This window comes from Lepisosteus oculatus, chromosome 29, assembly GCF_040954835.1.
Source record: "Lepisosteus oculatus isolate fLepOcu1 chromosome 29, fLepOcu1.hap2, whole genome shotgun sequence".
In the NCBI taxonomy this organism is placed as follows: Eukaryota; Metazoa; Chordata; class Actinopteri; order Semionotiformes; family Lepisosteidae; genus Lepisosteus; species Lepisosteus oculatus.
In genome coordinates, this window is record NC_090724.1 from 5977599 (window position 1) to 5999129 (window position 21531).

A 21531-nucleotide genomic window follows, 5' to 3' on the forward strand; every position below is an offset into this window, starting at 1 on the left:
AGCAGGCTCATTTGCCTAAAGATTCGTACCAGCATCGTTCCTGGGCGCTGTGATGCGCTGGGCGCAGGTCTCCGTTAGAAAGCCCGTGTGTGAGGCCTGCCCCTCCACTCCCTCACTCCCCAAGAGTCTTCCGCGCTGTGCATTTCCACTGAAGTGACTCAACCACTGACCTCACCCGGACTACAGATGAGCAAGTACGGAGTCACACTGCTGCAGCACACCGTTAACTGTACACCCCACCCACACACACAGCTCCCCAGTACTGACTCCCAAAGGAGCATGGAAGAGCAACTCTTTCTCTTACACCTCTCTCCAGGAGAAAGATGAAGTGCCTAAAGCTCGGGGTGTAACCTGTGTTTGGCTGTTCTACATCTGCAGGCCGAGACGCAGTAGCTACACGTAAACAAGAAATCCCATCTTTAAAAGATCAACTGCGGAGGGTATAAATTATTAGTTAAAATCTTTGGGGAAAACAGTTTAAAAGAGTTTTCATAAAAAATGCTTAATTGTCATATTGCAGTGACCACACCACCTGTTGAAAAATCTAGTTTTTCCACTTTTAAATAACACTAAGATCTCTGCAGGAGATCAGACTTTTTTTCTGGTGGAAAACAGCAAATAAAAACTTTTAAACTGACCGTTTGTAGCCTGAACACTGACCTACTACTTAAAACACGGCTGGAAACACTGCATCCAGGTGGGACAAAAGTAAACGGGGAGTTAAATACCTGTGGAAATCAAAAGGCTGAATATTCAAAGCAGCACGACGGTGTTCCTAGAACTACAACGCAGCACAAACAACCTGTCTGAGCAGGCAAGTGAACATGAAACTCAAATTCAGCCTCAGACAATATACAGGCTATACCCCCAGTGATGGAACTAATCACTGAGCAGCTGAGAGGCTTTGGGCCAAAGCTAGTTTATGGTTGAAACCACCCTGCACTTTCAACAGGTCAACTTCTTTTATTAATGTTTATTTTTCCCCTCTTTGCTAAAAATCTTTGGGGATTTGGAATCCCCTTGGAATCATGCAATCCTGCCTTGCGGACAGGCGAGTAGTTATGCCAGCTGAGCCACTGGAAAGCTCTTGGGTTTTTATCTATACCCAGCACTGTATTGCAGGCACAGAAACGGAAGACATGTCGGTCTGTTTGTTTTTAAATTCCTAGATTAAGATTTCCACATCCAACTGGAATTGAACGCCGAACACCTGGGGCGAAGCTTCTCTCCCAGTCTGTGCGTCTCATGGAGAGCAAGTTGGGGTATGCGAAAAGACGAATTCCCTTATGCAAGAAATTGTATACGGCTAATAAAGTGATCTCTCCAACTCCATACGACTCCGTCTTTCAGAAATACCGCTCGAGAAGTATATACAGTATATTCAATCATTTTGAACAGCTAAACAAAGACAAACAAAAAGAATGACTCCTCGTACTAAAGCGTCATTGCTTCTGCACTACATTTGTGACCTTCTACCACTCAATTTTAATGTCATCCCCATGAGGACTATTTCGATAACCAGCACCACCGAAATTTAGATGCCATATTTTGATTCAAGCCGCTTAACATCGCGTCTCTGATCCGATATCAAGATCAATTAAGCTAACAACGCCCAGCACTTTTCCCCAATAATGTCAGACATCCAGTCAAAGCAAATACAGTCAGGCCCTGCAGACCTGGAAACAGCAGCTTCAGATAAACAATGGGCACAATACCCACAATTCCTCTAGACTTCCTGCAGAACAATACGGCGTCTGTCAACACCATGGAATGCGATAGGCCAGTAGTAAAGGAAGTCGGCACTGTAAGAGCTTCCTGTGCAGAAATCTTATTTCCTGGAGGAAAGATCAGACTGATAGGAAACCCCCCCGTCTACAAAAACGTGTGCACTGTATTTCACCGTCTTTGGGATAGAAAGGGGCCGTCTGGCATTGTTTCAGAATTCAGGTGGACAGGTGTAGCGGTGGTGTATTTCCGTCCCATACCACTGCTGGGGCAAGAAGGAGCTGTGGCAACACTCGTTAATACCATACTGGTGCACGGGTTGGTGTCTGGGATTAATCAGAAAGGAATGACTCAATTCCCAGTTGATTTAATCCTTTTAATTTATAATTAAAAGGAGTGAGGCCAGCCAATAAGCCCATTAAAGAGAGACCTCTTGAATGTTCTCCCAATGTCCTGTCCTATGATCTCTCCCCAAAGGTTGATTGAGGATCCTTTCATTCATTCAGTCCACAACCTCATGCAGGGAGCAGCTGATCATTATGTAATTTGCATGTGGTTACAGCACTTTTTTTTGGCTCACACCTTCAAAGGCGGTGATGGCGGGGGTCGGGGAACACAAAACGGCGAACACTAAAGGAAGGAAAAACCTTTTCCTCTATTTACATGTGCGAAGGAAGTTAAGAATGTGACCCGAGTTGAGTGGGCTGTTTTTTTTTTAATCCTCCCGTCCTCAAACAGGGTGTAACAGTCTCTCTCGCTGCCCTGATGACAGAGACCAGGAAACTGGGGTCATTCGTGATCCAAGCAGATGTGAAGAGGGTTACGGCCATCGCAACCAAGAAGCTCCTTACCAGCACCCCCACCATGAAAGAAAATCACCTATAGCAACATCTGCATCACATTTCCCTCTCTTCGCCCGACGCATGCCCAAAAAGGTCATCTAAAAGCAAAAAGGCCCCCCGCGCAGCTAACTTTTCTTACGTTCAGGCTAAGACGCTGGTATAAAAAAAAAAAACACGCCCAAGAAAACAGAAGCAGCAATCTCCGGTTGCAATAGCGTCTTCTGAAGCAAGGGGTTCCTGGCTGCGCATGGGCAGTGTAGCATGAGCAGCTGAGGAAAAAAAAAAACCTTGCACACACAGGAAGTCATTCTCTGCATGACCCAGTGTTCACTGTCTGCAGTCCGGAGAGGGCTGCTCAAATGGCTCGTGAACAACCTTCGTCTTTAGATGCCATCACCAGCCTTGGGTTCCAGCACCTGTAAGCCGTGCTGCATTCTGACTTGATAGCATATGGCCTCAGCCAGAAGGAGTCATGGTTGGAATTGGTCAGGATAACTAGCAGCCCTCTTGGGAAACGCTTGAGCAAGAAGCGTCTACGCTTCTCTTTATCTCTCTCTCTGGAATCGACTGGAGGAGCCTGTGTACAGCAGCAAGACAGGTCTAAGCAAGATGGGTGAGCAAGTGGCAAAGGGGTAGCAGGCTGCCCTCCTACACTCCAGGGGGGACGGGCACGTGTCAGCAGGTCTTCATTTCCCTGACCTCTTAATGAGCTCAATCATTCCACTATTTCATTGAACCAATTTAAAACTTTCTTTATTAAGAGCCTGGAGTTGGCTGATCTAAACCAGCAATGGTCACAGGTTGCCTTTTAAAACCAGCAGAATTGGAACCAAGTCCTACCTTAGTTTTTGGATGACAAAGTGTTAAATGAATGTTTATAATAATAATAATAATAATAATAATAATAATAATAATAATAGCTTACACTTATATAGCACTTTTCTGGACACTCCACTCAAAGTGCTTTTACAGGTAATGGGGACTCCCCTCCACCACCACCAATGTGCAGCACCCACCTGGATGATGCGACGGCAGCCATAGTGCGCCAGAACGCTCACCACACATCAGCTATCAGTGGGGAGGAGAGCAGAGTAATGTAGCCAATTGGGGATTATTAGGAGGCCAATGGGAAATTTGGCCAGGACGCCGGGGTTACACCCCCTACTCTTTTCGAGAAACACCCTGGGATTTTTAATGACCACAGAGAGTCAGGACCTCGGTTTTACGTCTCATCCGAAGGACGGCGCCTATTTACAGTATAGTGTCCCCGTCACTATACTGGGGCATTAGGACCCACATGGACCGCAGGGTGAGCGCCCCCTGCTGGCCCCACTAACACCTGCTTAGCTTCAGTGGGTTGCCACTTGTGAGTTGCAGAGTGATGTGGCTGCTGGCTCGTGGTTATACTGGTGTTTATACTTTATCATCAAAGCTGGTTAAACTGTTTTTTTTTCTTATTTCCCAAGTGTGATTTCTCCTTGGCTGTAAGAAGGTCTTCTAGTTTGGAGTGGGGCTGTCCCATCCCGGTGCTGGAACACTGGTGTGCATTTCGGTTTTTGGGGTCTTTGATGGCTGAGAGCAGCTCTTTAATTTAAACCGATGTCCGTCTCAACATATCTGCACTGCACAGAACAGCACGGTGCGTACACATGACCTCACCAGCAAGGAATGCAGCTGCAGCTATAAACATCCCTCATGGCTTCTCAACATGGGGACTTCAAAATAAACTCATCTCTTCAACTCAACCTCTTTTTATTCTAAAAAAAAAATCCTAGATTTAATAAAGGATGGAGAGGCAAGCCAACTGCAGCAGGCCATTATTTGAGCAACAAATGTTACTGAACCTAACTCAAGTTGCACACTGAAATGAAACGTTTAAATTGCTGCTTGCCTGCCTGGAATCCACACACACAGGTCCCGTGATAAGAGGTTTTCAAAACTGCACAGTCAAATTAAGAGTGTAGAATTCTGTTCCTGTGATCTAAGCCTGAATTTCTGCTATGATTGTGTATGCTGCAAAACTACCGAAATCAGCGTCAGACAAGCGCCTTCCAAGATTGCTGGGTTGTTTGTAAAATGAATCATGTTCTCTAAATTTAACTTTGCATTTTTTCCATATAAAGCATAGTATTAAATCATGCGTTCTCCAGCACACAATTAATCTTAATTCTACAGACCATGGTAACTAGAGACCAAGTCATAACAGGCTCTCAAATTCAGTTTTTTTTATATAACCACAGACATTTCAGATGATTTTTCTTGAGGGAAATACCAAAATTGCAGTTCATTTACACTTGGGCAGTGAAAACCTGAAGGATCTCCATTCATCACTATTAATAAACATACACCAAAACAAATCTGGTTTACAGGCAGCTTTTATCCCCACTTTGATTCCACATGGGGGGGGGGGGGGGGGCTGTCATGTGATGCATTCTCTGCAATGGTACTGCTGCCCTGAACACTCACATTTACTGATTATATTAGTCTCAAGAGTGTAACAGCTCTGAGAGCACTGCAGCAGAAAATGCACGTTGATAACAGCAGGCTTGAGAGTCATCAGCTGCCTGAGTAGCTAGGCACCCAACAAACACTCCAGACCGTTTGCATGTGGATAAAAACAAAAGGTTCCAAACAGAGGTCATCCCGCTGATCTTGCTCAGTCGGTTATTAATAGTTCATTGATCTATTGATCTCTTCCAGTCATATCATGAAAGAAGCCAGGATACCTGCTGCAATGACATGATGAGATAGTTTGTTCCACCCTCCCACAACCATTTGCGTAAAGAAGTACCTCCTGTTCCCAGTTTTAAAAGCACTTCCATGGAACTGGATGTGAAAAGAGCTTAGAATACCCATTAAATCCACATATATTAAAGGCCACCTTGTCACAGTGTTTCCGCAGTTTTGCTCTTAGCATTCACCAACATTATATGGTGTACTTACACTGCTCTGCTGCACTACTGCAAACACCGTGCCTCTCTGAGCTTCATCATAATTTCACCGTTTCACTTGTCTTTATCCTGCTTCCACATTGCTAGTGCCTGTGGCTGCATGCTCAAGCCTCTCAAATCATCAGAACTCAGTGCCTCCATTTCTATCCCTTGCAATCAATGTCCGTTTCTTTGCATATTCCCTGTCACACAAACGTCAGGGGAGTCCTCTCCTGGGCCAGAGCACCAATCCAATAAGTCTTGGAGGTCACCCTATCACAAGGGCTGTTCTGACCTATTCCTCAGGACAGACCATCTGTAAATTAGATGAAGAATGGTGGCTAATTGAAGCAATACTAGCTCTTGATGGATGGTGGGTGTTCATCTGTTCCAAACAAAAACTCGAAATTACTTCATTTAACCCATCACTGGCAGAGGGAAAGCAGCCAACAGCCTAAACAAACCACTCAGCCCAGCCCAGTCCCATCACCAGCCAATGGGAATGACTAAGTGTGACCAAGCACCTGGCAGAAAAATCCTGGGGAGTTTGATCCGACTTGCTGGAATCAGAGCTATACTCGCTGAGTTTAAAGACTATCCCTAATTTTCTTTGTATGTTACTTGAGCCTCTGTGCCAGGGCTGTTTGGCACTTTGCACACAACTTCCCCAACCTCCACTCCTCCTCAGCCAGTTAAAGGCTTTTCTCTTTCTACTGCTTTGACAGAGTTCAGGAGATGGCTGGAGTCCTGTCCCTTTATTGCTTTTCTTCCTGGTCGTTTCTGGGGCTGGTCTTAATCTGCCACTGGCTCTTTCTTTTTCTTTTTTTTTTTTTGCTTCTCATCTGCATCCTTTTAGAAAGCTGAAAGGGGAACCGGGAGGGGTAGCGAAGGGCGGGCCAGACTGAAGCAGCCCACAGCAAAGCCAGCGGCAGGAAGGCAGCTAATCTCCCGTTGAGCCATCGCACTCAGCTCCAGCCACACAGCTCGGAGCTCCTTCCCCAAAACACACGCGCACACACACACACCGTCTGCCTCCTCAGCCCCTGCGCGGAGCACCAAGGGAGGAGACGCAGATCGCCAGGTGAAACCGCTGCCCTGAATTGGGTAAAGGACAAAAAACTCTCCTTCATGCAGTAAGATTGAGGGGAGAAAAGGCATAATACCAAATACTACCATTTTCAAGTCAAGCTATCATTTTAAAAATGAGACGCTTATCTTTGTTTTAAAATGCACTCAGATACAATGAGCAGCACACATAAGCACTGGATTTGATTTGATACCATTATAACTGCAATGAACAAACAAAGCTCCCCATTACCCGCAAAGCCATTTTTTTTGTACTGTACTATACAAGAACTCTTCCGGCTCTTCCCACAATGCAGTTCAGACAAACAGGAGGCCGGCCGGGAGGTTTAATGAACCTCACCTGGCACCCCTGGACAGGAATGGGTTAAGGAAGCGGGCTCGGTCCTATCTAATGCCTCTGTGGGCACTGGGAATGGGAAACAGAACTTAGGAAGTGCTTGCGCCAGGCCCGCAGACATGGCGTTACAGACCACAGGCATGGAGAAGCTGCTCAGTCTTTAATAAAGCCCAAAGCACAGGCCTGGCAAAGGCCTCCAGCCCTTCATAAAACTTGCTTTTTAATCTTCTCTTGCCGAGACCAGAATGGCAGGCCTCCGAAAACAATTTTTAAAAAATACCAGATGTCGCTCTGTTCATCCTGAAACATGAGTCTCCTGCAGTTCACATATACTTATTTCAAAGATCGATTTTTTCTTAAGAGGACTAATGAAACAAGTTAAAAAATGCACAAGAGACTCTATGGGAATTTTCAACAAGGTCAAAGGCCTCTAGCATTGCTACATACTGGGTCTACAACACCCTGGTGGGTTTTCACCTTAAACATCTTAATGCATGAGTGAAGGTGACTCCTCTCAACTCAACTTCTACAAGATCTCTGCATTTCAAAAAGCTCTGAAGCCGAGAGAAAAAAGACAATTGTCACAATGCCTCTCTTTCTCCCCCCAAACCCCTCGTTAACTGCTTTTGTTTTATTGAAGCCCCATCTTGACCCCCCAAAAAAGGGTCTGAGGCATTTCTCCAAAAGCGCTTGCCAAACCAGCACTGGGATTAAAAGCGGGACCCATCCGTCCTAAACTGCCCTCTAGAGAAGGAAAATAAAAACCGTGATCAAGTCAAGAAAACCCACATTAAATCAAAAACATGTTTTTTTAAATAGCTAGAGCTGTTTGACGAAGAGAGAGGGAGCACGAACAAAGAGCTGAAGGTCTAGGTCTGAAGGAAGGACTCTTTGTGGGAAGGAAGTCTGTTTAGCTCCTCAGGCCTTTGGAACTACCAATAAAAGATCTATATTTAACTCCACAATAGACAAGCCAGCCATTCTCAGGTTTTCCCAACAGACTGAATCCTTCCAGCTGAACACCAGTGGGTGATCAGAAACAAAATGCCCTTTTCTGGCCAGGGTAAAGGGATAAACAACCGATAACTTTGGTGCATGTTAATGAGCAAAGCTGTCTGAATAATCCGTTAACGTTGACTGTGTAATGTGATTATCCTTTAGAGAGCACTGGCCACCAACTGTCAGAAACAGCTGAATCCCTAAAGGGTTGGATTTTTTTTTTAATGCGGTATATCAAGTCTGGATACAAAGACCTCCTGTGTGTCAGCAGGGAAGCCATGACTATATCCCTCATATTCACAATCACACACTAATGGCTTCAAGAGCTCAAAAGGGGGAGTTCAAACAGTGTGAGAAAGGCTAAATACACACGCATGGCAAAAAAAAACAATTCAGCGCAGAAGACGTGGCAGCATTACATCATAAGAAAAAAAATCAGACCAACAAAAAAGAGGGGATAGGGAGGAACAGGACTGATGACCCAAGTCAGGTCATTTGATCCATTTCAGGTTTTAAAAACTACAGTCTTATTACTCAAAAGCAGTTCTTCAGTATTTCAAAGTTCGCCTACACGGATGCAGTGTTAAAATAGCAGGATGGTGTTCTGCTTCAACACAACGTCAAGATGCAGTGTAACGGGAGTCGTTTATCCTGTTCCAATGCTGAATGTTAATTTAGGGAGTTACAATTGCAAAGTGATTCCCTAACACAGCACAGGACTGAGTGAATGAATAAAGGAGCATGCATTTACAAAGAACCTTTAGTCTCAGTGCATGCAGGAAATGGGGTCAAGCTTCCACGGTATTGCAGTGACACAGCTAGGCTCTTAGCTGGTGCAGCACAGCCCTGGGTGGCTTATAAGCATTTGCTCTAACTGTGCTGACCCTTGTTTACCACCGCCTTCCCCAGGAGCTCTCGCGTGGGACAGGCCTGGCTGCGCTCCGGGGCAGGAGTTCCTGCGTCTGGGATGCCCTGCCGCTGAGTCACTGCAGCCCTGCCCGCCTGAGGCCACAGCGCCTGTCCCTCTCCAGAGCTCCCGGGTGGCAGGCGAGATTGCATCTACAGCTGGGGTGCCCACAGGAAGTCGTCCATTACAGTCACATGAAAGGCACTCGGCGCAAGAGCTTCAGAGAGCGGCAGCCCTCTAGGGCAACTGCTCACGGAGGCCATGCTAACGAGAATCTCGGGGACCCATGTGATCCACGAGCAAGCATCAGGAGCACAGGACAGTAACCACGCGGGCTGCCCAGCATACAGAACCTGCTCTTATGTGCCTTTAGTACGGGGCAAGAGCGATACTTATACAACTGGACTTGTATAAGTGTTCATCTATGTACCCTGCGCCTTGATCAAGGGGCAGAAGCTGCGTCTCAACCTAGAATCTTAGCCACGGCTGTGCTGTTTCATGGCTGGGTGACTGAAAATGAAAATATTGAGAACCGGAACTGCTGTGTTTAACCAGCGACAGGAAGGCACCTCTCAAGGCTCTTTCATCTTTAGCTGGCTACACAGACTACAACTTCATGTCACACAAGCGGGAAGGTTTGCATGATCTTCCCCAGACATGGGGATTCTGACATCCGATTGTTTGCTGTATGACCGTTCGGGGACTTTAATCAAAATGATAACCCCACACCCCACCCAGAGCACACCTATTGATCGCTAAAGACTTTGAGACAATGACAGAAAAACTCAGATAACATTCGTCTAGCTCCACACAGGCTGCACTGCATCCACAGCTGCCCTGACAAAAATGAACACCACTCTGAAAAAGTCAACAGAAAACGACAAAGCAGAAACGCTGCTGAGCAACCATGCGAGAGCTTCCTTTCAGCATGTTTAAAAAGCTCTGCTTCTTTCTTTACAGAACCCACTGGATCTGCTTACATATACAACCAAGGGGGACATCAACAAACACATTTCTCCGAGCTGAAGTCATACTGTTCTGTGCAAAGCGAGGGAATAAACAGGGGAAAAAAAAAAAAGTCTTGCAGACCAAGGCAGAGTTGCAGACATGCACCAGGGCGCTGCAGTCCGTCTTGGGGTTTATCTGCTGACGTGGCTGAGCCAGGAGTTTATCTGATCGCGGTGTCTGCTGCACCCTGTGCAGGTAGGCAAGGCAGACCAGCAGCTCTTCTGCACCGAGAGCAGGCCAGCCACCTACAGCAGAAACAGCCCGAGAGGTGCCTGCCAGTCACTGGTCAAACAACGCACAGGGAATCACCTGTGCAATCTACTAATCCTTCTTACATTCCCACCCCCATGAGGAGGCCAGGAGAACCATGTGATCTACCCTGCTGAGTCACTGTTCCTCACCCCAAAAACGACACTACTGAAGCAGGACACATCCTATTGATAATCCAGCATTCAAGAAAACCATCACTCTTATGAGCCTGCAGGGGGGCTTGCGCTTTATAGAGTACTTTCCCAGTTACTGTGCTTTAAATTAAAGCAAGATTCGCAATTCCTACCGACAAATCATCAGTTAGACAATTGTTAGTCGAGAGAAAAAAGATGCATGGACATCTTGGTCAAGTATCATGAAATGATCATTAGCTTTCTTCCTATTCAGGGCACTCAAGGAAAACAATCTACATCTATCCATCAAGAGAAAGCTGCTGCCTATTCCCAGTGAGTGCCGTGGCAACCCAGAGGCTGCCTGGAAAACAGAGGGCCAGACAGGAGCCGCACCCTGGATGGGAAGCCAGTTCAGCACAGAAGAACTCGAGGATAACCGAGAGGCACCGATTAGCCTAGCCAGCATGTCCTTGGAAGGTGTGAGGACGTCAGAGCACCTGGGGAAAAACCCAGGCTGATGCAGGGAAAGAACATGCAAACTCCACACAGAAGACACACCAACCTGGAATGTGAATCCAGGACCCAAGAGCTATAAGGCAGCAGCTCACACTGCTACACCGCCATGCCACTCAATGTAACACACATCATACCGCATTTGCAAAAGTCATGAACGTATTGCAAACTGATACCCTAGTGAAGCCACAAAGCCTCATCATGCAAGATGACTACCGATCACTGCTGAAAACCTCAAAAAGCAAAAACAAGGTGGAAGAAAAAGCTGTTGTTGGCACCAATCTTCAAAATCGAGTGCATAACGTGTAAGGTCCAAAGGCTTCAGTCACCACTCGGGTCAGAAACAGCTCGGAGCTCGACAGCTCGTGACTTTGTAACTCGCATTTGAACTTTTCCTCTTATTCCAAAATGTTAAATATGAACTACTCCAAGGGCGTTTGTGAAGCAGCTGGTCCACAGAAGACCACAGCAGGATCAGGCACAGGAGAGCTGCTCTTCACCAGCCTGAGGTGTAGCCCCTTCCCCACGAGGTGCACTTCCGTGATGACTGGAAATAGGCTGATCTAACCAAGACAACATACAAAGCCTTTTTACGTCAGACAAGGAGCGAATCCACTGCTGTAGGAGAATACTACAGGATTGTAGCAGTGAAGACATTCATCTCTCTCAGAAACAGGCCAACCTGATGTCGCCTGCTCCTACACCACCACGTTGGAGACAGTGGAAATAAATGAGGCAGGAATGCCCTGTTCCCAATGCCAAATCTACTTCCACAGAACTGACCAGTATTAGTACCATACTCTGCCATGTAGGTTCACTCTGAATACACTGTAGGGAGTTAATGTTTTTTATGATAACCGATACTGCAGTGCTTCCCATTGTCTCTTTCGTTTCTTCTTTTCAATGACCGGGACCGACATCGGAGCGACCTTTAAACCCACTGACAGCAGTCGTGTTTCTGCTGCCGGCTGCTTCAGTTCCATCACGGCGAGACGGCTCATTCGGGCCACGCCCAATGAGCCCCACGCTCCAGGAACTCTCTCCAACAGGGACAGCATGCAGAAAGGAGGAAGCAATCCGTGTTGCTTCCTTCCAGAGAAAACTGGATTAAGCCGCGCTGATGGTGTCCGCGAGACAAAAGGCGTCGATGAAACGTGAACAAGTTAACTTCACGTTCAGCTTTACGGTCTCTTTCTTAAGTAGCTGACACCTAGGCTCTGCGTTTGCTGCTCCTCAGTTGAGTATGACAGCGGAGCCTTTTCACTTTCCCATCTCGCTACACCTCAACCGAGTGTCAGCAACTGCATCACTTTATCAACGATTATCAACGATATCACCAGATGAGGGATATCTTCATGGTGCACAATCTTACATAAAGTGATGCAGTGCCCTGACGTGATTACGGTCATAATCTGACAAATTGCCGAAATAAAGCAGAAGCAAGCATTGATACATAGTGGCATAACGACCAGCAACGCCGCCTAGATCTGACATACACCGCACAGCCCAAGCACACTGAAAAATAAGCAGCTCGACACAGATGATCGACGCGGCATTAACAGACTGTCAAGATGAACAAGGAGCAGGCGCAAACCCAGAAGTACTTGGATTCATGCATCAGGGAGAGTCTCATGCACATATTCTTGCTGAAGGCTGAAAATTACACTAAGTGCGTGCCAAACGGTCTCCGTGGATCCTTTTTAAGATACTTTTCCAATAAGTCAAAACAGGCTATACTTCTTAAACCACACAAAATTAGATGCGGTGGGCCTTGAGCCTTTGCTTGGCGTTAATGCGAAGATAAGTTTTTATAATCGCATCACTTCGTTACTGAAACATTTGTGCAGCGCCAGTATTGTCGGCAGCCGTGTTCCGGTAGGATATACATTTAAGATGCCAAAACTGCACATCTGAACGCAGCACTGATCTACCAAAGACACTAAAAATTACAAGACCACCACGCTCCCTTTTCCCCGTTTTGAGATCAGCCTGCTCAAGCATTTCAGAGCTCCTGGTGGAGGGGACACGCCACTAAAGAAGGGAAATGGACACTGCCACGCCTCACGGCACTGGTGCAAAATAAATTCTCTCCTGAGACATCGGCTGAGGAAAAGGGATCAAAAGGAAAAAGAATGGGGAGCAGCTGCGTTCGGCACACCTCTGGCTCATGCCGCAGGTGGGTAAACGACATGCTTCCACGAGAACGTCAGGCAGGCCTGATCCAAGGCGCCAGGCCAGCCGACCGCGCAGCGGCGCCGGCCGAGCCGCGACAGCCGACGGAGCCCCCTACCTCCAGCACGGGCCCGGCCCCCAGGATGGTCCTCTCCACCCCGCTGGCGTAGCCCTTCTGGCTGAGCGCGGTCAGGCAGTGGATGAGGAAGTTGGTGCTCTGCGTCTTGCCCGAGCCGCTCTCCCCGGAGATGACGATGCACTGGTTGACGCGCTTGCGCAGCATGGTGTAGTAGGCCACGTCGGCGATGGCGAAGATGTGGGGCTCCAGCTTCCCCAGCTGGTGGTTCTCGTACATCTTGACGTACTTGGGGTTGTAGATGGGCAGGAACTTGAAGGGGTTGATGGCGATCAGGATGCTCCCGGCGTAGGTGTAGATCTTCTCCTTGCGGAAGCGGTTGCGCAGGTTGTCCAGGATGGCGGCCTCGGTGAGGCGGGGGAGGTTGCAGAGGTCGGCGCACTCCTCCTGCCGCGGCGGGAGGAACCCCCGGGCCAGGAGCCGCTGGGCCTCCTCCTCCGGGCGGGCGGCCGGCAGGTGGACGTACAGGATGGAGCCGTCACGGTCGCGCTCCTGCAGCAGGAAGTAGTAGCCCTCGCTCTGCGGGTGCCGGTCCTGCGCCTTCCGGGGCCACAGCAGCACCCGCTGCACGGGGAGGTCGCTGGCCTCCAGCACCCACTCCTCCCCGCCGCACTCCTTCACCTCCGCCAGGACGTAGCGGCGGGAGGCGTCGAGGGCCAGGGCGGCCGCCGCGTCCCTGACCACGGAAGCCGCCGTGGCGTCCTTGGGGACCCTCAGGGTGCAGCATGGCGCCGTCGCCAGGGAGAGCCGGGGGTAGATCTGCAGCACGTAGGCCTTCCCGTCTTGGCTAGCTGCCCCCTCGCCATCTGTGACACTCATTCTGAGGGCCGCAGGCACGCTCCAGCATACCGCAGCGCCGCGTGCCTCACCATCTAGCTGCTGGGGGGGAGAAAAAGAGAGAGAGAGAGAGGGGGGGGGGTCTGTGAGCAAGATGGGCACCTTTCCTGCGAGTGGGGGGCTGTGCCACCGCAGGAACACGTCAAGACTAATTCCACACTAGAGGACGGGAAGGAGAGACGCTCTTCGCCTGCAGAGCCTTCGCCGTGAGGTGAAGGAGGAGGCTCTACAGCCGAAACGTGAAAAACCAGAAAGCAGAAGCTCCGTTTTTTGTGCGCGGAATTAACCTTCACGCCGCTGTAGAAGGACAACTTTGCATTACAAATTTAGCTTTAAATTCGAAAAAAAAACGCTTGTAAATTCTAAAGCACGTTCTCGGGACCGTTTTGAAGACGTCATTTAAGGGTCAATGAAGCGATGGCAATTACTACAGCGGGTTGGGTTGTGATAAAACTATCCCAACGCCGGCGCTCCACGCTGAGGGTTCTGCAATTCCCCTCCACATGCAGTCACTGCACTGCCTCCTACAGGTCTGACTTTGAGCAGCTGGAAACCTGGGACTACAGGTCACCCTCATCTCTCTGCAACCTTTACGAATTAATAATACAAGGACGGCGCGTGGAATTGGCCAACGGTTCCATTTCTCCAAAGTGCAGACAGAAGAGCCTGAATGAAATCTGAAAGAAATGACGTGGCACGGCACAAGGCAGCTTTGAAAACCACAGTCAGCTTCTCTCTGGCAGGCAGCTCAGTTTATTTTTATATGCCCAGCTTTTGCGTCATTCCCGACGGTCACCGAGAACAACGCTACGTTTACATTCCGAGAATTCACATGCTGCCATTACATCTCCAAGAGCTCTTGGATGGCTGATGCTACACAGTGCACCCACAGAGTTTGCCTAAATGGATTCACTACAGATCTCTAAAATCCTGTCCTAGAATATGCTTCACTTACACTGGTTTATGAAAACCGGGCCAGTTGTTTCATCTACTTAAATTACAGGTATCCCTGTGGGAGGGGGCTCAGAAATGTTCCAGAGGAAAAACACTAGATTAGGCCCTGGAATGGAGATGTTTTCAGTTTAATCTCCGAGTCACTTAATGGAGGGGAAATGTGACCTCAAAAGATGCCTGCCTCACAAGAAGACAAGAGTCCTTAAAACCTGAAAACTGTCCGACTTGAAAGGGATGCTACAGGACATTGGGCTCCTTTGAATCATGAAGGCAAAGATTACATTGAGAAAATATCAAGGTTAATTCAGATAAAATAATCGCATGTTACAGTCTGGTAGAACCTTTTAACCTAAAAGGCAGAAACCAGGAAATCACATGTACAGACACTGATTCAGCTGCACAAGCGCATCCACACAGGGTTGTACAGGGTCACTTTCTATATGGAGCTTAAGTCACTGCACTGCGGCTCCAACAAGCGTCACAGATTAAAGAAGTGAAAAGGCAAGATTTCCATCACGGCTCCACAGTTTCCAAAGTAGCGGAGGTGTTCAAATTAGTGGGGTTGGCTCCAGCTTAAGCGATCGCTTTGAAAACATTCGCCTTTAGAGCAACCCGGAGAATAAAACTATGCAGAAAAAAAGGTTTAACAATTTAGCAGTTGGGAATCACACTGGAAATCGGGGAGCATTTCCTCATGCAAAAGGGCCGTCAAGGTCTGGAGCAAAGTGCCCAGCCGTGCTATTGAAAGGGCTTGTCCGGGGACGATCAAGAAGGGCTGGGCAAGATCTTCAGATCAATAAACTTCTTGTAACCTAATTAAGCAGGATAAGTTATGTAGGGGACCTTCTGGCCCTGCATGTGTTCAACAGACAAGTCAAAATCGCCTCTGGTTTTGCTCCGGTTCCCCAAAAGGAGGGAGAGCACTTCCCGGAAAGTTCAAGGCTGCTTTTTCTTCCATGCTCTCACTCCAGCTCTTGGCTCTTTGGTCCTACCCTGTCGTGGGCTCTTGCCCTTTATCATGCTCCCTTCTTTTCACCCACCCACGAGACCTGACCCAGCCACAGAGGGCGACTTCGAGGCTCAGCGAGCCCGTCTCGCCGGCAGCTCTTCTAGAGCAGCTCAGAACAGGCACAGCACAGAGAGGAGGAAGTCGTGGTTTCAGCACGTACAGGAACAGGGGCTGGGCCTTACTCGGCAAACCCCCCCCCCCTCACCACCCCACTTCGCTATCTCAGTAAGCAACTCTCTCTCATCAGGCATAGCGAGGAGCTTGGCGTCTGCAGCTTCATGGTTCAGAACACACTAAATGGGGAAATGGCCAGATACAACTGATTCTCTAAGAATCTGAAGAGCTAAAGCTACTTCCTTGATATAGAGATGGGAGTTCCAATGCTGCCTACAGAAAAGCAATCTAACAGCCCATCGGCACTGAAGCTAGGCAAGGCTGTACCCAGGACATTACAAGAGCTGTTTCTACTACTGGCTAACTGACCACACCAGCTGGCCCAGATTGGCAACATAATTACATCAGCAGCACAGGGAGGAGTCTGCTTGGACAGTTTCTCACAGGGAACAAAACTGCTCATGCACTGGGCCTTTGAGCTTTTGAATACAACAGCAAACAATGGAAAAACAAGCTATGTAGAGCTGAATGACATCATCCAGGTGGGGCTGAACATTGGTGGTGGTGGAGGAGATCCCCACTACCTGTAAAGCGCTTTGAGTGGAGTGTCCAGAAAAGCACTATATAAGTGTAAGCCATTATAAATTATCATCACTTTCTTCTGATGCAGAGATTATTCACATGCTTGTTTTTAAATTTTCTAAAGTCTAACACCTAAGAGTTTGTGATTCAATGTCTTAAAACATAAGAAGATAGTGCAAGTTCTTATGTGAAATGCTTTATAAAAACTACCTCTTGTTTTTCAACATTACCAAGTGCTCTGAAGGACATTTTGTGCTCACCTAAAAAAAAAAAAACACTGGCTTAATAAGAGAAATAGCAGCTGACGCAAATTGTGTTTAAAATAAGTGTCACTAATTCAAGATGAATTGCTGTTCAGATGTTTGCCTTGAACTAAGTGACCTTGACTGCTGTCGATAGCCTCAGCTCTTGTGCCACTCTGCAATTTGTGCACTTGTTCAGGAGTGACATACAGAAAAGGGACATGCAATTTGGTTGTCAAAGTTACAGGACTTTGATACAAGCCAGGTGAGAAGCTGCATGCTTTTTTACCACCTCTTACCACACAGGGGAGAATGAGGAGGTGTAGACAGACTCCGATCTGCTCACCTGCAAGCCATTAGTCTTAATACATCGCAGGCAACACAGGCCCATACAGGAGGTTCACTGCCCATTGGCAAAGAGGCTGGTCCCTCACCAACAGCACCTCATGCCTGCTCGAGTGCAGGAGACCGCAAGGGAATCCCAACTGGACAGCGGCATGACTGGAGACCTAAGTAATCAAATTCCTCAAGGGCACGGACTGTTAGCTCCTCCGGCATCAACAGATAACATGAACAAGAGTCCACGAGCGGAAGCTACATGCAAGTGCATTTAAATCCAAGAGCAGGAAAGCCATCTCTACACTAAGAGTTGCAGAAGTATGGAACAAGCTACCCCTCCACCACCACCAACGTGCGGCATCCACCTTAGATTAGGCTAATAAAATCAAGAGATGTAAGCTTTCAGAGTAGCAATACCACTGAACAGAACGCATCACATGAACACACCCCCTGCCACGTTTCAAACTTATATCACGGGACTCAACCTGTGCCAGGGCGAATGCACGGAAGGCACCAAAAAGGCCTGAGAAAAGGGGATATGAAAATAGGCTTTCAAAGAAACTCCGGGAAATTTTACATCCATGCTGAAGTGACAACTCTATTGTGGAAATCTTATTTCATGACTTAAATGCAAGTGGTCAAAGATTGTACCCAAGGGAACTGCCCTCATCTAACAAGCAGAGAGTACTGTATAGATGGATGACATTAAAACCTTTCATAAATAAAGCAAACACTTGGTTTTCACAGGAATTTTCATCAAGAGATGGGTTGTCAGGGATTTTCTTGTCTTGCTTGGTTTCATTAGGAAGGGACTTTTCCATCTCCAAGTCACAACTAGAATCTAAACCACTTCTCTTTTCGCACAACTAGATCTCCCTTCGCTTCCCCGTTTCATTCGGCCTGGCTTCCTCCCCTGCCCCCCACAAATTCAGGCAGATTTCCTGGTTAAATTAAATAAAAACGAACAATAAAATGGAGAATCCCCCCCCCCCAGAACAAAGATAAAAGGATTTTCTTTTCAGATTGGACGACCTCCTGAAAAACTCCAACATGCTGAGAAATTTCCACCCAAGCTCTGTTGCATAGTTGGCCTAATTATTTAATTAACTGTGCAGCTGTTAATACTTGTAAGCAGGCTTGAAGGTGTTTTACAGGCAACTGTGCCTTTAACGAGGTGAATGTGTGGAGTAATTAACTGTAAATGACCTAATGATGTTAATTGACTCCTTAGATTGCAACAAAAACCAGAAGAGCCTAGATCTCCAGGGACTGAGCTGGAGGCTCCTGCACTAAGTCAACAACTGCTCTACCCCCGACCCCTCCCTTCCTCATACAGAAGTGGCTTTATTGACTGCTTCATGCTATGCTTCTGCCAGATGGAGATAATTACGTTTAGAGTGGGGCAGTGCAGAGGAAACCCCAACATGCCAATCACATCCCGACAGGGAAAGCACTCGGCGCTGCCGGTTTGAAGACAGACTTCGAGGTCGAGGGCAGCAGTCGCGCAGTGGGGGGGCCCTGGGGACACAGATCCTGGGCCACTGGTGTGGAGTTTGCCTGGGTTCAGGGGTGGGCTTCCTGCAGGTGCTACGGTTTCCTTCCACAGTCCAAAGCTTTTCTGGGAAAATTGACCCTGGTGTGAGTGCGTGCATCTGTGTGTCAGCCCGGTGTTGGACTGGCATCCAGTCCAGGGTGAACCCCGCTTTGCGACCACTGCTTGCCAGGATAGGCTCCAGCTCCTTGCAACCCTGAATTGGATGAAGTGGTTAGAAAACAGATGGACGGACTTCGTTGGCCTGGGTGCAGTGGAACGGAAACTCCCTCATCGAGCACAGTGGGCTGCTGGTTTTCACTGACCTTGAGCTCGGAGGCTTTTTTTTTTGCACACAAGTTGCACCATGTAATCCGAGCAGCCATGGCCGTCTCAAACCCTTTCACACGGAGATAAAACGACAGCCTGACGCCAGTGCCACCCCTGCTTTTCTCCCCTGCAGTGTAAATGGTCCGGGCCTTGCATTTCTGACGCAAGCAAAGCCGCACCTCTGGAGAGTCTCAGTCCCTCCGATCTGCCATACCACCATTTCAGCTAACGGAGCTAAAGTAACTGACCTACCTCCTGTGGCGCTCACTGGTTTCTCCCAGTGCAGCTCTCCAACCGTCCCCGACAAAGTGACAGGAGGAAAGGCTGCACTAACGGCAGCCAATACACCCACAATGCAACAGGCATGCTGCTCTGCTGACAGGCAAAGAGATCGCAACCCAAAATGGCTCTGGCCTTCATCAGCTGCGCCACACCTTCTCCAGCTAGAGCATGAGGTCTGTTGCGTTGGAGGCTGCCTAATTTTATGTGAAAATCATCATTAATTATGCACGCGACTGTACACATTAAGACGGGGGGGAATCTTCCTCTGTCGACTGACGAGTTTCACCCTAAACAACTTTTCCTTTCATAAGAGTAAACGATTCATGGCATCAAAAAAAAAGAAGTAAAAACATGGCCTTGTGCCACTGTTCCGTGAGAACCTGCCTTCAGAAAAGGTCAAGTTCAAGAAGACTCTTGTTTCATCACTCTGCGCTGCTGTGATTCGAGTGCCAGATACCCTTGCAGCGAGCTTGTGTGTGTGTTTTGGGAAGGGGGGTGGGGGGCAACATTAACCAGTGAAACAGCCTGGGCTCTTTCCCAGCTTCCTTCTCTGATAACTGCTCCCCCAAAAGCTCGACAACTCTGTGCAACCTCTTTGCAAACTCAGGGGCAGGCTGAAGCCAGGGCACTCTCCTAGAGGGACTGTTGCTAACAATTCAGGTTCATTCTCAAAACATCCAGTAACTTGGAACTGAAGACAAAAGCAGTGAAGTTGTACTTAAGCAGAAGCACTCAGTCTGGTGCAAACGCCAGACGGCTCTCTTTGCTTAAAGCAGCTGCTTTGGTATAAACAGCCTGATGCTCTATGAGATGAGATGATTTGTTTGATGTTTGAATCATTGTTTTATGAATCCTCCCAGTGAAGAGAAACAGGAGGAGGTGGAGAAACTGTTTTACAGGAAGGGTTGCGGGGGTCTATAACAAGCAACTCTACCGATACCCTGGCATCCTTTTAAGAAATGGCTGGATGAGATCTTTCCGTTAGCTGCCAACTGCTAAACGAAGGGCTAAATTGCCACTCCTCGGTTTTAACCTCTTTCTGTATTCTCTCATTCCTTAAACAAAGTTCGTAAATAACCAGGTTACTAGCAAAACACTGGGTCCATATTATACAGCCGAAGGATTTTTCTTGTAGTGAATGCTAAAAAAAAACACTCGAGATCACCATAATCATTATATTCAATTGTGAGCTGCTCTGGTTTAGATCACTGTGCATTTAACTCTTTCCACTGACATCCAGAAGAGGGACCGGAGAAGTCAAAACAAGTTAAGCTTCTTGAATGCACAAAAAAAAAGTCAGGGGAGGCTGGGACGTTTTCAGCCCTGGGAAATTCTTCAAAAGACCCAACACTCCAGTGCCAAAGATAATGGGTTCGGAATTCCGAGGGTCTTGGCCATTCTTGCCGAGGCAAAAAACTTACTTAAAATAACTGGCTTGTAACTACAGGCCCCCCAAAGAAAACATCAGAGCACACTAAGGAAACCTGGAATATATTAGCCCTCTGCGAGCCCCTCTGGGTTTTCCTGAAACAAGCCGGAATGCCTCCATGTGCTGGGCTTGGCTGGCCGTTCCTGCCTTTCAGCTTCTCCGCAATCGGAACAGAAGGGTCGCCCGCCCAGGAGTCCCCCGGCACAACCGCTGGAATACCCAGGAAACGACGTCCGCCTGGTACCCCGAGATCTTCGCGCACAGAACAGCCACCGGCGACACAAGACCAAACAAGATTGGACACCAGACCTCCTGCTCAAAATTGGCTTTAAGCTTGATCGCAATTCCAATAAAAACAGGGAAGAGTTTTGAAAAGACTGATAATTGTATGGAAGCAATTCCCCATTATATGACTTTTAAATCCAATGTTTAAACACTCCAGGATCTAAAATTAAATGATGAGTTAAGTAACATAATTTGACAGTATACTACCCCAGCCTATTCACGTTAGTAGTCAGGATGTCAGAATTGAAAGGGTGCCAGCACAGAACTTCATGGTACGTTAAGGTTAGGGATTTGGAAAAGGTTCGTTACACTGGATGTTGTGCTCCACTTGGCCCATTCAGCTCCCAAATATCCTGCAATTAAATGACGAGAAGGAAGTACAGTTATCTGGACACGCATGACCTGACCACTCTTGCTTGAAATGCCAAACCACTAGCTCTCTGACTCAACTGTAGAACAAAAAAAGCCAGTCAAATCATTTCCTTTGTGCAAGTCCCACCCCAGAGTGAAAAATCCAATCTTTTAAAAGACAAGACTGAGCCCAAAGCCTTCACCACAG

The 21531-nt window shown here is 47.7% G+C and overlaps 1 protein-coding gene across 15 annotated transcripts in view; it reads right to left on the minus strand.

The window, feature by feature from the left end:
* LOC102696347 (unconventional myosin-IXb) overlaps window positions 1-21531 on the minus strand; it is an 81175-nt gene that overhangs the window by 43233 nt on the left and 16411 nt on the right. For 14 of the 15 annotated variants that reach the window (XM_015365496.2, XM_015365500.2, XM_015365493.2 and 11 more), the window contains exon 2: window positions 13021-13917. In XM_015365496.2, coding sequence (XP_015220982.2) covers window positions 13021-13857 — 837 coding nt within the window. In that variant the 5' untranslated portion in view covers window positions 13858-13917. The remainder of the gene's footprint in view (window positions 1-13020; window positions 13918-21531) is intronic. The other variant, XM_015365488.2, reaches the window with a different exon arrangement.